General features: G+C 39.7%; 1 protein-coding gene across 1 annotated transcript in view; it reads right to left on the bottom strand.

Annotated features, from left to right (window-relative positions):
- ZRANB1 (zinc finger RANBP2-type containing 1) overlaps nt 1–18,111 on the bottom strand; it is a gene marked incomplete at both ends in the record, with an annotated part of 44,876 nt that overhangs the window by 18,461 nt on the left and 8,304 nt on the right. The window contains one exon of the mRNA XM_079705275.1: nt 3,922–4,109. Coding sequence (XP_079561401.1) covers nt 3,922–4,109 — 188 coding nt within the window. The remainder of the gene's footprint in view (nt 1–3,921; nt 4,110–18,111) is intronic.

The raw sequence follows: 18,111 nt of genomic DNA, 5'->3' as shown, positions 1-18,111 counted from the left end.
CCTGAGGCCTGCCTCTCATCTTCTAGCCCAGGGGTCCCCAACCCCCGGGCCGTGGACCGGTACCGGTCTGCGGCCTGTTAGGAACCGGGCCGCAGAGCAGGAGCGGAGCAGCAAGCCAGCGGTGCGTCACCTGCCGCTCCACGTCGCTCTCGTGACCGCCGGCACCATCCCCCACTCCCGCCTCCCCTCCCCACCGTCTGTGGAAAACCTGTCTTCAACGAAACCGGTCCCTGGTGCCAAAAAGGTTGGGGACCGCTGTTCTAGCCTCTTCAGCCTCATGAGTCTCAACCATCTCCTTAGGCTACTGGTTAACTTAGGGTCCATGAACTTGGGAAGGGACCATGAATTAGAATAGGAATTTCAATTAAATTTAAATCCTTCATTTTCACTAACCTCTTGCCTACATTTAAAATGCATTTTCTTTTTTTTTTTTTTTTTGCGGTACGCGGGCCTCTCACTGTTGTGGCCTCTCCCGTTGCGGAGCACAGGCTCCGGACGCACAGGCTCAGCGGCCATGGCTCACGGGCCCAGCCGCTCCACGGCATGTGGGATCCTCCCAGACCGGGGCACGAACCCGTGTCCCCTGCATCGGCAGGCGGATTCTCAACCACTGCACCACCAGGGAAGCCCAAAATGCATTTTCTTATACATCACATATATTTAATATTCTGATAACTATTTCAATATAACTGATTTCCTTTGTAATCCTATTTTTTATTTTATACATTTAAAAACAGTATTTTGAAAAGAAGTCCATAGGTTCCACCAGACTACAAATAGCATCCATTATCTAAAATCCAAGTAAACGCCCTGGCCCAGACACATATTCCCAAAATATAATGTTCTCCTGTTCCCATCCCAAAAGTACTTATGGCTCTGTGCCCTGTGTGCAGACACATCCCTTCATCCAGACTCATGCTCTCCCCCTTCCAGTCTCCCTACTGGCCCCTTCAGCTCTGTCCTGTAGAGTGCCGACTCCACTGAGACTAAATTCCATCACTGATTTTGTTCTTTCCCTAGAACAAGCCTCCTTTCCACCTCCCCCATCTTGCACCAGGATGGTCTATGTGTACCACAGAATATAGCAAAAATTATAGTATATCGCTCCCTACATGAGGTTATATAGAAAAGACACTACAGTTTCCACTTGAATCATTCTCTCATGCTCTCTCCCTCTCTTGGATCACTTGCTCTAGGTGAAACCAGCTACCACATCACAAGCAGCCCTACTGAGGGGCCCACGTAACAAGGATTTGAAGCCTCCTGCCAACAACCAGGTGAGTGTACTTGGAACCAGATCCTCTAGTCCCCATCGGGCCCCTGGCAGTTTGTAACCTCATGAGACCTTGAGCCAAAATCATTCAGCTAAGCTGCTCTGGACTCCTTACTCTCAGAAACTGTGATAACAAGTGTTTGTTGTCTTAAGCTGCTAAGTTTTGAGGGGATTTGTTACACAGCAGTAAATAATAAATACACTGGGGTTCTACTGTCTTCCTGCCGTTAGTCCCCAGAATGCTCTCAGGAGGCCAGTGACTTACACCAGTCCCTCCAGAACCTTCTCATAGTCCCCTACCAGCCTGAGAGAAACCTATGTATCCCCTAAAGACTTGGCCCTTGGTTCACAGCTGCCTCCTTTCCCCTGTCTCCAGCCACGACCAGCAACTATAACTCCACATGCCAGCCCTTCCTGTACACAACTGGGCGTCACAACACAAATGCAGCCAGACCTCAGACACTACAGGAACTACTTCTTACTGTTCCATCCCATGTTCCAGAACTCTGGTCTCTCTAATCACACAGCTGCTTTTCAAACAGTCCCCTTCTCCCTTATCCTCAGTAAGCCTGCCCTTTGGTTTCAGCATGGCTGTCTCTCAAGCCCTCCTTTGCTCTATCAGGTGGCCCCTGGTCACACTGGACTCTTACCAGACTAAAGACACGGCTAGCCATCTCAATCATGCTTCCATCTAACGCTCCTATGTATTCGTCCCCTCACCCCATGCTTTGTACATAAATGTTCCCAGATATCGGCGAACTTAAATGTGCAAGTAAGTATACACAGGAGCATACTGACCAAATTGGATCTGAATCCACAACTGATCTAACTCTCTGCACTTTTACCCTATTTCTCTTATCATTAAAAAAAAAAAAATTACCTGGGGACTTCCCTGGTGGTCCAATGGATGAGACTCTGCACTCCCAAGGCAGGGGGCCTGGGTTTGATCCCTGGTCAGGGAACTATATCCTACATGCATGCTGCAACTAAGAGTCCGCGTGCCACAACTAAGAGTCCGCATGCCGCAACTAAGAGTCCGCATGCCACAACTAAAAAGTCCACATGCCGCAACTAAGATCCCACATGCCGCAACTAAAGATCCCACATGCCACAAATAAGATGTGGAGCTGCATAAATAAATATATGAATAAATAAATATATTTTTAAAAAATTACCTGGATAATATAGTCACATCCTAATTCATCTGCAACCTCTGTCATTTGTAACAGGTACCTAGTTATCTAATCCAGAAACCCCAGAATCAACTCTGACCCCTACCTCACCATTACTCCCCATGGCCAATCTATCCACTTAGCTCTGCCTACATCACCACCATCTCTCTCAAACCAGCCCACTTCTTTCCTTTGCTGTTGCCACTACTGTCCCAGCAGAGTTCCTGCCAGCATCACTGCAGTGTCCTGCTAACCAGGCTTGCCCCTCTCTAAAGTGAGCAGCCAAAGCACACTCTGATCTTGTCAACCCCCTGCCCCTCCACCTAACCCTTTTTAAAGGCTTATTCTGCCCTCAGAATAATTTTCAAATTCTTTGGCCTAGAAGAGCCTTCACACTGCGTCCCCTACTTGCCTCTCTCACTTCCCCTTCGCCATCACAACCCTGCTGAGCCACCTGCAAGTTCCAAATTTGCCACAAATACCAAATACCAACACCCTTGCCTCAACTCCCTTCTCTCCACCTACTGTTTGAGGCTAATTCCTCCTATGCTTTCCTTCATTTTACTCTCAGCTAAAATGTTACCTGCTACAGGTAGGAAGGTAAGATACCCCAAAACACTTTCTCAAGCACTCTCCACAGCACCTGGCATTTACATCTCTGAAACTGCACTCTGGGGATTTCCCTGGTGGCGCAGTGGTTAAGAATCTGCCTTCCAATCCAGGGGACATGGGTTCGAGCCCTGGTCCAGGAAGATCCTACATGCCGCAGAGCAACTAAGCCCATGCGCCACAACTACTGAGCCTACACTCTAGAGCCCGCGAGCCACATCTACTGAGCCTGTGTGCCACAACTACTGAAGCCCGCGTGCCTAGAGTCCGTGCTCCGCAACAAGAGAAGCCACCACAACAAGAAGCCCGCACACCGCAACGAAGAGTAGTCCCTGTTCACCACAACTAGAGAAAGCCCGCTCGGAGCAACGAAGATCCAAGGGAGAGAGGGAGAGGGAGAGAAAGAAAAACGGAGAGAGAGAGAAAGAGAGAGAGAGAGAGAGAGAGAGAAAGAGAGAAAGAAAGAAATTTTTTTCGAAAAAAAAACTGCACTCTCTACAGAATAACTGTACCTAGAGATTCACTGAAGGAAGAGCCAATGTCTTCACAATTATACCCCTTTTATGCACAGTGCCTGGCACATAGTAGGTACTCAATAAATGTTAGTTGAATGAATGACAGATACATCCCAGTTTTTTTTAAATCAAACATATGACTCAAATATTGTAGCAAAATGTCCTGTTTTAAAAACACATATCCTTAAAAATTATTTACTTCTGTTGAAGTCTAAGCTTAATGTCATTTTTAAAAGAGGAAGATTGAATCTAAAACATTTAAGAACTGAGAAACATTATAACATCAAAAATGAAAACTAAAGAACACATTTCCTTCATATAAAAGAATGTTTAATCAAAATGTCACACTCACCTCTGTAAGCAATATTGCTAGCATATCCTGCCTCTGAAAACGTATAGCCAGATGTACCAGGGTATAGCCAACATCGAAAGCAGAAGGACGGTTCAGCAAGCGCACTTCATCTGCAGTGAGCTGACGGGCAATGTCCCCTCCTGATGATTTGTATGCTTCTATAGCAGCTAAATCACCTTCTACAACCCCTAAAACAAGCATCAAGACAGAAAAAAGTTCAATTTTATTTTTCTTCAAAAAGCATAAACCTGTAGCATTCACTCTAAACTCTGATTCTCTGTGCTTCCTGGATCCCAGGGCATCATTTAAATGTCCTATAGAATATAAGGAAAATTATAGTGTATCCCTTTCCCTTTCATTTCCTTCCAGAAGTAGAACTGCCTAGTTAGGCACTTACTATCACATTAGTGCTGGTTCCATGCTCTGGTAATGTTTAGAGAAATTATTAGAATATATTAATTGGATCAAAGATCAACAATCTAGTGTGAGTAACTAGACTTCACAAAAGACACTAAGTTCCTGTTCTGGTCCTGGCTCTGCAGAAACCAAGGAGACAGGGATGTGCTTCCCATTGGTGCTAGGCTGCTTTTGCCCTTTATTCTGCCTTTTTTTTTTTTTTTTTTTTGGCGCACTGGGCAGCTTTGCGGGATCTTAGTTCCCGGACCAGGGATCAAACCCAGGCCCACAGCAGTGAAAGCGCCAAGTCCTAACCACTGGACTGCCAGGGAATTCCCTATGCTGCATTTTTAAAGCTGGATCAAAACAAATGCTGAGCCTTCCACACTACTGTTTTGTTAGCTTGGAGACAATTTAGAGCAGTCAAAACCATTTTTAATGTAAGTAAAAGTTAGTAATATTTGGATTTCAGAATTTCTCTTAGCCAAGTCTTCCTTACACCCATTAAGAATTATTAATACAGTAAAACTTGAGCCAGATGATTCTGAACAGAAACAGGCTAAAATAAAACACTATAACCCAGCTGGGGAGTAGAGATACAAAACAAGTATCGATTTTTCCAAATCTATAAAGAACTTTCCATTCCCACTGAACCATGCTATTATTCTTAACACAAATTAATGTTAGGTAATGACAAAAATCCTATTTACTAAGCAGTACAGTACATCTATGGATAATAAACAGCCTTGGCAAAAAATGAAGGTATAGGTTAGCTTCAAATTTACCACAAATAGTATTAAACACACACACACACACACACACACACGACTGTAGGACTAAATAACTTTGTTTCCTAAATTACATCAAGAAAGATTTGTTACACAAAATGCTACTACCAGCTAGAAATATTCTTAGGGTACTTTAAAAGAAGCATTTTAAACTGCTATCTTGAATTAGGAATTAGATAAATAAGACCTATTCCTTAGAGTATTACAGATTGGTACAATGCAACAAGTTCCCCTGTTATTAAAAATAACAAAGCTTTAAAATGATGATTTCCACATTCACTGAATGCCCATGACACATAAAGCAATATGCTGGGCACTGTGAAGAAACATAAAGACAGTAAAAACATGATTCCTATACTCAAAACAGTCCTTCATCACATTTGTGAGCCATAAAAAGCCAGCTTCCAAGTTTTCCAACTCTGGGATCAAAGATCCCTTCTGCAAAACTAGATCCTCTCGCCAGAAAAATGACCCTCTCCCCCGGAAACATACATTTTTCAGGTTAACAATCCATGATTTCAAATGAGAATACCTTATAGAAATTTTTATTTTCACAGCAACGTAGGTTAATACATTTCTCAATATAAACACCTAAGGACAGCTATAGCCCCCACTACAATACATAAAGGACTTCAACACACCTTTACAAGGCTTAGTGCCCTGGAGCAATCATCAAGGCTAAAATGTAATATAGTTGGCATGAGGTAAGGGGAGGTGAACCTCCTCAAAAGGGCAAACCTGAAATCTAAAATCTGCTTAACTTGTTTTAATGAACAGATGAGAATAATCTAGTGGAGCTCATAACTTTTTGAATAATCTAATGCTGTATATTTTTTTCAAACTGAACATGCCTTAACTCCATTTCCTTTTGTGTGTATATATTTCCTTATGAAGGCAACTACTGTTCACTTCAGTTCTATCAAAGCTATTAATAACTATTTCTAGGTGTGTGCAGTATCACCACACCTTTTACAGTTTTTAGCTTCAACCTAAAAATATATATTTATAAAATTTCTTTGTATGATGTAAGAAATGTTCTAGGCACTTCCAAAAGCAACACAAGGACCAAAAAGGCTGATCCATTTACCTGAATAGATAAAGAGGAAGACCTGCACAGTACATGTATATGCGTGTGTGTGTGTGTGTGTAAATACACACATATTTTTTTGTTTCCCAAAGACAAAGATGAAGTAGTCTAAAGGTAAACGTCAACTAACTTTGTTCTTTTGGTTGGAGGAACGGGAGACCTTCTAAATCACTGTCTTCACTATTTTTAGCTAACTCATCAAATAGCTGATGTCTGAAAGAATCTCATCTTAGAAATACTTGCTTAAGAATTCATTTCCTCTCTAATGTTTCTGAAGGATTTCTGTAATTAGAAACTAATTAGCTAGCCAAAGGTGGGGAGGGTTACAGACCAAACATCACAACAAAGTCAGCAACTGTGCTTTGGAATTATGATTTACAGTCTGCCTTCAAACTAAATGTTTTTAATAAAAACAGAACTTCAAATGATGAACTGCATGGTACGTGAATTGTATCTCAATAAAGCTGACATATACACACACAAACTGGACTTCTATTTGGCCTAATCCAAGACATAAAAAACAATTATTTCCCCTGACCACAAGCTCTGCACTAAACTGCAAATAGGGAATCCTGCCGCCCCTAGCATGGAATATACACAGGAGGGCAGAAAATGAGGGTGAACAGAATAGAGATTCCGTTCTCTATTCATCACAGCATAAAAAACCTCCAAACGTTCCAGAACATGAAAAACACAAATTTAAGTATAGGGACAAAATAATACTTAAAAGAAAACTATTTTATTTATCTAATGTTTGGGAATATATAACTCCATTCTTTTCATTACCATAATTAAGAGCTCCCAGTTTCAGTTACTGGTGAGTTTCTGGCTACAAAGATGAGTAAATTTATTACAAATCAAATTTCATGAGAATGTCAATGAACTGTCCTAACTTTTGTTGTATCTCTATTACACACTGCTCAAGAGGAGCCAGTGATTAAAGTTTCTTCACAGATGGGTTTTCACTGTAAACATGGTGTCTAAAGAATGTGGCCTATACTGAGATAATTTAAGTTTTAGCTACCACGTGTTTTCTACTTGGGGGGGGAAGCATCAGATTATATGCAAAACAACTTAGAAAATGTCTTTGAGTTCTTCACATAACATTACGTTTTTACCACCTTTTAAGATTACGGAATAAAACGGAAAGCAGAAAAAAAGTAAAAGAGTTGGTACGTAGGAAAATACAGTAAATAAATCTAAGTGGTAAAACCTCACTTAATGTAACAAAGATCAGGAAAAAGCGGGAAAGTTCCAGCAGAAGAGAAAGAGGTGACGTACACATGCTTTCTAGGTTACTGACATATCACACTATCTCCAAGAGTAACTAAAGCATCTTAATATGTTGTTTTGAAAATTTAACAAACGTTAAATATTACATGTTCTGTCTCTTCCTCTTCCATGTTATGAAGGCAAATTAAAAAGACAGCTGAAGGCACTCTAAGAAGATTAACTTTATAAAACTAACCTGCAGTATCAATATACATTCAAAATTGAGTGAAATACACAACTAGCTAAGTGGTGGTGCATAATTACAGATAAAGGGAAGTTAATATACTTTAAAAGCATAAAGACCTGAGAGTAAGTGAAATTAAAAAAAAAAAAAAAAAGCTCATATTGTTCTGTAAGCTGGGCCAGGAGTAGAATTTAACATATTTTGAAGTCACGGGTCACAACTCACTGGGGACACTTCACAGCTACTATGGAACTCCGTTGGTTAGAATATGGAGCTGGCTCATAGATGTTTAGAAAAGAGACTTATTTTTTCCCCCATATATGGCACCGTTTTCAAAGTTTTGCCTTGTTTCTTTTGACATAAAACCGTAATGGTAACTAACTTTGAAAAGAATGCCAAATGGTAAAAAAAAAGCCAGGACTTACCTGAGCCCACATGGGCCAGCTCAACACTACCCTGGAGTTCTATGGTAGCTGTGACATCACAGCATGGTTTATGCTGTGGGGTCAGGGTGGACTTGGAGTCAGCTGGCACAATTTCAGGAGCCCTTAAAGAGAAAAGTTAGTTTTAAGTGGTAATGTTCAGAACGTCCTTTACCATGGTCAGCAGAAAGATGCAGATGTGGGCAGCTGCGAGGTCTGGGTAGTTTTCCTCTACTCAGAGTTTAATTCACTTAACTGTCTTTGCATATTAAAAAGGAAACTCTACCACCCAGTTATACTTTTTCTTCATATTCCTAACCATTTGGCTACAGTTCAAAGACAAACTTGGCTTAGACAAACACAGCAATCTCTTTCAATACTCAAACATGACCTTCTTTTTAAATAAAATGACCTCAATATTTTTAAGTGTATCTTAAGTAGACACAAGCTATGGCAATCCCAAAAATAGTTTGAGCAGACCAAACAAATCACCTCCCAGATGCATTTTTTACATAATAACCAAAGGCAACAAGTTAAAATCTACCATTTCTATAGTCCTAGAATAGTGCTATTGAACAATAATCTTTTCCAAAAAACCGAGATGAAAATCACAAATTGGAAATAAATTCTTAATCTAATCTATACTTTATCACGATGGGTTTTTATTCAATTCATTCAATAAACTTACTCCATTATGAAAACATTTATTGATTGACTGATTGATTGCCACACCATGCGGCTTGCAGGATCTCAGTTCCCCAACCAGGGATTGAAAGCAGTGAAAGCCCAGAATCCTAACCACTAGGCCACCAGGGAACTCCTGAAAATATCCTCTTCAGAAAAATTAAAAACTCAAATTATAGGGAAGTCAAAATAATCTCTAAATAAGGCCTTTAAATGTTCTATTATTAACCATGACAAACTATGCCAAATGTAGCTTATACTTTGGTGCTCTTACCTCCTTAAATCTTTGATCAGATTGTTAACAACCAAACTGCTGTGAAAATATAAATCCCCAAAGTCATGAAAAAAATACCTGAATTGATAGAGTACCTTCATAAGAAAGAAGATCTTGCCATGCAGGAAGAGTTACTGCTAAAAGCACAATGGAAGGATATAAAGGAACATGTCACAAAGTTATCTTTGGGAAGGTGATCAGAGATGAGGACCAGAGTTAATGGGTTAAAGATGAATGTGAGTTACAATCAGAAAGGTTACTTAAAATATTGCCAAAAAGTCAACTGAAGGGATATTAAAGTTCTTAAAATCTGAGGTTCTGGTCAAAACCACATTCTGCACTGAAACCAAGTCCCAAAAGTTTTTGACTTCAGGTAAAAATTTCATCTGTCAAGTTATCCTGGCCAAATTTGAAACCAAATATTAGACTTTTAGAATTATGTTATTTTAGATTGGCCTTCTAAGAGGAACTGAATAGTCTAGCCACTCTCTTTTACCAGTGAGAAAATCAGAGGGTAAATAAGCATTTTAAAAGGGACGGACAGATAAAAAGAAAACCTCTCATAACTTTATACTATTCAGAGTATGTCCATATAACTCTTCTTCTAGCCAAAAATACTGACAGAATTAAGACAGAGAATCATCAAATTAGAAGAGATATTTAAAAGTTAGCGCATCTTGATGTGGTCCCCAAGTAGACGCACAGAACAAGAAAGTCCCTTCAATTCACTACTGCAGAAGGTTCCACAGCTTCCGTTAATGCTCATGGCCCCACAGCTATCCACATACAACTATGGATCTACCACCGAATGGCAGATGTTTCCCCAAAGAGTGTCAGGCCCATACCAACAGCCCATCAGAATCCTCACTACGGCATGTCTAAAACTGATCTTCATGTTTTCCACGTTTAGGAAAAAATGATACTGCTGTCCAACCCAAGTGTCCAAACAAAACACCCGGGTATCCTTCTTACCTCTCCCCTCAGCCCCAGTATCCATCCTTCCAGGTTTTCTCCATCCCACCTTTTTGGCGTCTCTCTCAGATACATCCCTCTTGCCCCATCTTCCACTGCCTCCACCTTAGGTCAAGGCCGTACTCTTTCTCACCTGGATTGCTGTCATTTCCTCCTTAAAAGCTCTGCTTGCCTCCCCTGCTGCCCCCTCCCCATCTAGTCTCTAGGCTGTGACCAGAGCGAGCCTCCCAAACCACAAATCAGATTAAGGCAGTCTCCGTCCAAATGTTTACCATTGCCCTTACACTTAGATATGGTCATACTGAGTGAAGTAAGTCAGACAGAGAAAGACAAGTATCATATGATATCGCTTATATGTGGAATCTAAAAAGAAATGATACAAATCAACTTATTTACAAAATAGAAACAGACTCACAGACTCAGAGAAGGAACTTATGGTTACCGGGTGGAAAGGGTGGGGGGAACAGATAGTTAGGGAGTTTGGGATTGACATGGACACACTGCTACATTTAAAATGGATAACCGGGCTTCCCTGGTGGCGCAGTGGTTAAGAGTCCGCCTGCCGATGCAGGGGACAAGGGTTCGTGCCCCGGTCTGGGAAGATCCCACATGCTGCAGAGCGGCTAGGCCCGTGAGCCATGGCGCTGAGCCTGCGCATCTGGAGCCTGTGCTCCGCAAGGGGGGAGGCCACAACAGTGAGAGGCCCGCGTACCGCAAAAAAAAAAAAAAAAAAAAAAAAATGGATAACCAACAAGGACCTACTGTATAGCACAGGGAACTCTGCTCAGTATTCTGTAATAACCTAAATGGGAAAAAAATTTGAAAAAGAATAGATACATGTATATGTATAACTGAATCACTTTGCTGTACACCTGAAACTATCACAATATTGTTAACCAACTATATTCCAATATAAAATAAAAAGTTAAAAAAAAAAAAAAATGAAAATCTTCAACCAGATTAACAGGCCTTGAAAGGTCCAGCATTATCCTGCAGCTATTTCTCACAGCTCCCATTCTATACTCCAGCCCTGTAGACTTCTTTCAGTTGAACGGATGGGCCATGCTCTCTTCCCTCTGGAGTCTTAACAAATGCAATTCCCTCTGACAGAAGCACTCTTTTCCCTCTCCTAAGGTTTTGGCTTAGATGCCACTTCTTCCTGAAAGCCCTCTCCAAATGTCCAAATGAGATTCGGGTACATACTCCTCCTCTAACACCCTATACTTCCTCTCCTGAACTTATCACACTATTATTGACCTGTTAAATTATTTCTTCACTGGACCACAAGCTCAATGAGAGCCCTGACTTCTTTCCCGGTGCTTGGAAGCACACTCAATGATCGTCTGAATGCATAAATGAATGGACGAACAAACAAACAAAAGGTGAAAATGATGACAATTCTGAAAAGCAAGTGGAGGGTGGAGCAGGTTGGACATTTGCCTTTTGAGATGTTAAGATATCTAATAAAGCCATAATTGTTTAAGCAAAAGTGTGATACTGATGTAAAAAAAAAAATCAAAATAAAGAGTCTCAAAACAAATGAAGCAGAATCATTTTATTATATATGACAGAACCACCCAAATCAACGGGGAAAGAACTTATTTAATAAATCATATCAACGGAAATTATCTGTAAAAACTATTTTAATCCTTAGTTCAATCCAAAAAACTGTTGAAAAACAAAGATAAAATGTTATAACTCTCCCCACAAAAAAAAGGTAAAGAAAATGTGCAACAAATATGTCTGGTATATATCTGTAATATATACATTATTTATATTCATATAGACTTGATACAACTTGATAAAATCACAAAGGAAAATGGACAAAAGACATAAATCAACAATTCACAGAAAAAAATACAAATGACTAATTAAATGAGATAGCTTGCCTCCCTTAATAACAAACATCAGCAAAGATACAGCTACACAGGTACTCTCTTACACTGATAATGAGAATATAATCAGTACAGTCCTTCCAGGCAGCAATTTACCAACATGCACAAAATACCTTTGACACGTTTCCATCATTTGATCCTGTTACCCCATTTCTGGGAACCTAAGAAAATCATTAGAAATGCTGACGATTTTGTTCATCAAAACACTATCAGAATAAAAAATTTTCAAATAACCCAAAGGCCAATAGTAAGGGCTATGTTAAAGTACAGCAACTCGAAGTCGTATTACACATTCATTTTTTTAAAGATGAAAATATTTTAATTACTTCAAAATGTAAAATTCAACAAAAAGAATGTACATTATTTCAGTTACATAAAAATAAATATTAAAAAACTGAAAATACAAATATGAGATTTCCTCTAGATAGTGATATTATAAACTATATTTTTTCATAGCTTTTCTTACCTCTGACATACTCTGCAATGAGTATGCTCTGCTTTTATTATTTAGAAATGAATTAAACCCTTATATACTGTTATAGGAAGTCAGTATATAATGCCAAATTTGATAAAACAAGAAATACTGCTATGTCCATCAACAGATGAATGGATAAACAAAATGCGGCATATAAATAAAATGGAACATTATTCACCTTAAAAAAAAGGAAGGAAATTCTGACAGTTACAACATGGATAAACCTTGAAGACATTACACTAAATGAAATAAATAAGCCGGTCACAAAAGGACAAACACCACCGTATGATTCCACTTATATGAGGTACCCAGAGTAGTCAAATTCACAGAGACAGAAAAAAGAATGGTGGCTGCCAGGAGCCAGGAAAGGGGGACTGGGGTGTTACTGTTACTGTATACAGTTTCAGTTCTGCAACGTGGAAAAAGTTCTGCACACAGATGGTTGTTACTGATGGTTACACAACAATGTGAATGTACCAAAGCCACTGAACTGTACATTTAAAAACAGTTAAGATGCCAAATTTTGTTATGTATGCTTTACCACAATTAATTTTTTAAAAGGAAAAAATGATAAAAGGACATTATTCAGAGATATTAGAGGTCCTGCTTCAAATATCACCTATGTAGTACTCCTCCCTCCCACGAAAAAGTAAATGTTTAAATTTCATCTAATCACATCCAAATTGAGACTTATTCTGTAAAACGAATGGCCTGGCCTCTGAAAATGTTAATGACATGAAGAGTAAGCAGGAAAAAAAACAAAACCCCACCTGAGGCACTATTTAGATTAGAAGAGACTAAACAGATAAAACAACTAAATAAAATGGATAATCCTTGATTGAATGGGGTTGGAGCAATAGCTATTAGTGAAACTTGGTGAAATTGAATATGGACTTCAAATATTAGAGTTTCTGGATAATTATATTGTGTGAATACGTAGGGAAAATGTGTTTTTAAAACATACAATGCTGAAATATTTAGGGGCAAAATGTCATGACATCTGTAGCTAACTCTCAAATAGTTCAGGAAAAACTCATACAGAAAGACAAATAGAGCTCGCAAATGTGGCCAAGTACTAACAATCGGAAAATCTAGGTCAAAAGCATTTGGTGTTCAATGTATTATATTTGTAACTTCTCTACTGGTTTTGAAATTTCTCAGAATGAAAGGCTGATGGATGGGGAACAGCGTGGTTACCTCCACAGATAAGGACTGAAGGTGGAGGGAAGAAAAAGAAACTTGCTTTTCTTTATAAACTCCTTCTATAACTGCTTGATTTTTATAACCCTGTGCATAGTTTACTTAATTAATGTTTAAAATTAAAGTTATTTTATGGTAAACAGTAAAGGTCTCTGGAGTCTAAATACATCTTTTTATACTTAATATTTAAACGATACTTTTGGATTTCATAATTCAATGTGTTCATTTAATATAGTGTTTTTAAAAAATGAAAGCCTTTACTCAATCAATGATGCATATTCAAATGTCACTGTCATACAATCGAGACTCACCAGACATATTCCCTTTCTCAGCATGAGGAGGCACATTATTAGCTGGCAGGCCTGTGTAATCAATCATTTATAAAAGCCAGGAATTATGTCTCAGGCAGACTAAAGGCAACCAGAAGGATACTGCAGGGGCTCTATGTCTGCCACTGCTATCCATTTGCCTTGACACACTCATTCCTGGAAGCTTCCTTGTTTTCATATCCCAGATGTCAGGAAGCACTTTGAAAAGCCAGACTAAACTGGCCAGGGGGAATAAAATGTGTGTGTATTCTCTACAGATTAGAATCTTACATCGCTGAGAATTCCCACAATTCACTTAAAAACCATGACATAAAATGTTATTTTAAATCCAGAGTTCCAAAAGCACAAGAGGAAATCCTTTGAAACTTGAAAACAAGATAGAACGAGCTGAAGCTAATACTCCTTTCACAGTGCTAAAAATAATTCTATTACCTGTAATATCAACTACCTTGGACAGGAAGGAGATTCACAACCAAGAATGTGTATGGAGTGAAAAGGCACCGCAGTTTTTAGAGCTACAAGCACACATCCCATGTAAGAGCATCACACAAAGTTAACCAAGGACATACAAGGCATTGCCAGCATTCTAGCAGCTTACTTTCCTTTTATGGATGCAGTGCCAAAGATCTGCTGCAGGAGTCCACATATATTTTGGATTCTATTAAAAGCTTTTAATAGAATATTTTAACTCAAACCATTTTTTTAATGTTTTTAAAAAGTGCGATGGTTTTAAATGTCAAAGACTAAGAAGACTTTTCTCAGGCTCCACATTCATTTATATGTAAAGCAATATATGAAGGGAAAAGGGACACTAAATATGAGTATCTTTTAGAACAGTCTGGTGTCAATATAAAATCAAATTCATAATCAAACAAAATGGCCCAGCATACAACCATAACTTAAAATGAAGCAATTCTACAGGGCAGGAAAAATTCTGAAGGTGGAAAATATTGTCCAAACAGCTAAGGTATACCAAGTATAAGCAAACACAAGTAAAGCAAACAGAACAAATACTAGAGAAATGCCATACTAAAAATCAAGCCCAAATAATGTGGCTTAGCTATGGAATGATGAGAAATATTAGCAAGTGATAGATTACCTTGGGACACAGCAATCAACTTCACATAGGCATACTTATTTAGTTGACTAGGAAAAAAGGACTGAAAACATTAATATTCATAGGCATCAAACATCATTCAAAAGTTCCAGTAAGAGTATCCCTTTCAACCATATCAAGCAAGAAAAACCACTGTGAATAAGAAATATATGGTCTTCATCTACTGTTCCTGGCACATACCTCCTAAAACCCTTGTAATTTCCTATATAAGAGCCATAAGGGTGTCTTTTGTTGTAATATTTAGTTTTGTTCTCAGTTCCTAAATAGCTCCAGAATGATAAAGATGAAATAAATAGGAGTCTTTGGTTGCTCATAGAGCAAGCCCCCTTCAAGCACCTCTGAGTTTATGTTAATGAGGTAACTTCTGGAAAGCCCCTAAGGATGGAGGCTGGTTACCAGGGGAACAAACCCAGTGATTAGAAGGTTGTAACTTTCAGCCCCACACCACCCTCACCTCCTGGGAGGGGAGAGGGGCTTGAGGCTCAAACAAGCACCAATGTCCAATGATTTAATCCATCTTGCCCCCATAAAAATCCCCGATACGGGGTCTGGAGAGCTTCCAGGTTGGTGAACCCGTAGAGGTGCTGCGAGAGTAGCGGCCCAGAGAGGACACGGAAAGCCTGCCCTATGCACCTCTTCCACCTGGTCGATCCTGGGGCATATCCTTTTATAATAAACCAGTAACCTAGTAAGTAAAATGTTTTCCCAGGTTCTGAAAGCTGTTCCACCAAATTATTTGAACCCAAGGAGGTGACTGTGGGAACCTACAATTTATAGCCTACAATCAGAAACACAGGTGACAACCTGGACTAGCAACTGGCATCTGAAGGGGGTAGGGAGGAAGGGAGGCAGTATCGTGGGACTGAGCCCTTAACCTGTGGGATCTGATGCTACTTCCAGGTAGAGTCAGAATTGAGTTAAATTGTAAAATGCCCTGCTGGTGTCTGGAGAATCTGAGAATAGCTTGGTTTGAGAATCTGCTCCCACCTTGCCCCCACCGACACACACACATACATTTGGTGGCCATTACTGCTATGAATGTAGTGTAAGGCTAGAGACACAAAGAAGTGAGTTTTTACTTACAAACACACCTATATACCACCTTTGCCTAGAGAAGGATAACAACACGGCTGCATCGCACTGCGTCAGTAAGCCTCTCTGTGCCTCAGTTTCTCCCACTGTATAAAATAACAAAACAATGACTCTTGTTTTGTCACAGAACCAGTGAAGGTTAAGTTAAATTTTTCTGAAATTGTCAAATTAAGATGCTATTTGTAATTTTTTTTAATGTTATTTGTATTAATTTCCTATTGCTGCTTCAAACAAATTACTACAAATTTAGTGACTTAAAACAATACAAATTTTTTATCTTAAAATTTGGGAGAGGTCAGAAGTTCCACATGGGTCTCACTGGGCTAAAATCAAGGTGCACTCCACAGGGAGGCTCTAAGGGAGTTTTGCCTCTTCCAGCTTCTAGAGGTTGCCCACATTCCTTAGCTAAGGGCCCCTGCATCACTAAAACCTCTGCTTTTCCACCGTCACATCTCATTCTCCCATCTCTCTCCTTTGCTGATTAAGGACCCATATTACACTGGGCCCACCTGGATAACCTAGGATAATCTCTCCATCTCAAGGCCCTTAATTACATCTGCAAAATCCCTTTTGCCAAGTAAAGTAACATATTCATAGGTTCTGGGGATTAGGATTTAGACATTTTGGGGGGCCGGAGTGCAATATTCTACCTGTCATACTATTTAAATCAGTCATGTATATCAGAGAAAACCCAAAGCAGGTGGGGAGAAGCGCCCACAAGGAAGTCAAGTACTGGGCAAGTAAAAAATACAAATTTGGACACTACCTCATCATTAATATTGTATTTTTCAAGATACCTAATGTTTTGTGTTTTTAGACAAGTCATCGATAAAATACCTCTGTGGAGCAAATTAATAATTTTTAAGGCTAAAGGAGTACTTACTGAACTAGAAAACAAGTTTCTTCTAATTTTTTCTTTACAATAACTTATATGCCCTGAGTTACCTTTAGAGTTAAAAAGTCAGCCACAAAGATATCTGAATAAATGGATAAAATCACCATTGTGTCTTATGTCAAGAATTTCCTTTTCTGTTTTGTTCTGACGTGGTAGTTTTCTTGGTCTAAACCAACTTATCATCACGCCAGCACACAGCACCACTATCTCTCAAAAACTCACCTTCTACGACTTTTTCTTCCATTGACGTTAATCTGATTCTGTTTGGGTTAGTGCACAACACTCCTTTCATCTGACCACACTGTATCTCAAAACTAGGAATTTAAAAAGTCATCGTAGAAGGTTACACACTGCAACAGATTTTTCTAGATGCAATATTGTGATTTATAGGAAAAATTATCATTCAGATGACTAAATATATATGTTTGATCTTCATCCACAATTCCTGGCTCACAGTTTCCCAAAACCCTTAGAATTTCCTGAGTGATAAAAGTAGTGGGATAGTATCTGGTTTCTGGTCCTCAGCTCCTGAAAACACTTCAGGGAAGGTGACTTTTGGATCCCACCCCCAGGGTGGGAGCTGGTTGCCAGGGGATTAGAGGGTTGGGACTTTCAGTCCCACCCACTATGCTACCCTGACCTCCAGAGAGGGGAGAGAGGCCAGAGATCGCCAGTGACCAATGATTTAATCAACAATGCCTACGTAATGAGGCCCCCATAAACCCCCAAAAGGACAGGGTCTGGAGAGTTTTCAGGCTGGTGAACACACAGAGATGTGAGGAGAGTGGCACGCTTGGGAAGAGCACCATGGAAGCTCCACGCCCTTCTCCAGACCTTGCCCTCTGTACATCTCTTCCATCTAGATGTTCATCTGTATCCTTTATCATATACCCTTTTATAATAAACCAGTAACCTAGTAAGTAAACTGTTTCTCTGAGTTACGTGGGGCGTTCCAGCAAATTAATCAAACCCAAGGTGGGGGGTCGTGGGAGCCTCTGATTTATAGCCAATTGGTCAGAAGTACAGGTCAACAACCTGGGCTTGTGACTGGCATCTGGCATCTGAAGTGGAGGGAGGTCCTGTGGGGCTGAGCCCTTCACCTGTGGAA

This window comes from Hyperoodon ampullatus (genome assembly GCF_949752795.1).
Source record: "Hyperoodon ampullatus genome assembly, chromosome: 1".
Lineage (NCBI taxonomy): Eukaryota > Metazoa > Chordata > Mammalia > Artiodactyla > Ziphiidae > Hyperoodon > Hyperoodon ampullatus.
This window is presented reverse-complemented; position numbering and strand designations above follow the sequence as displayed.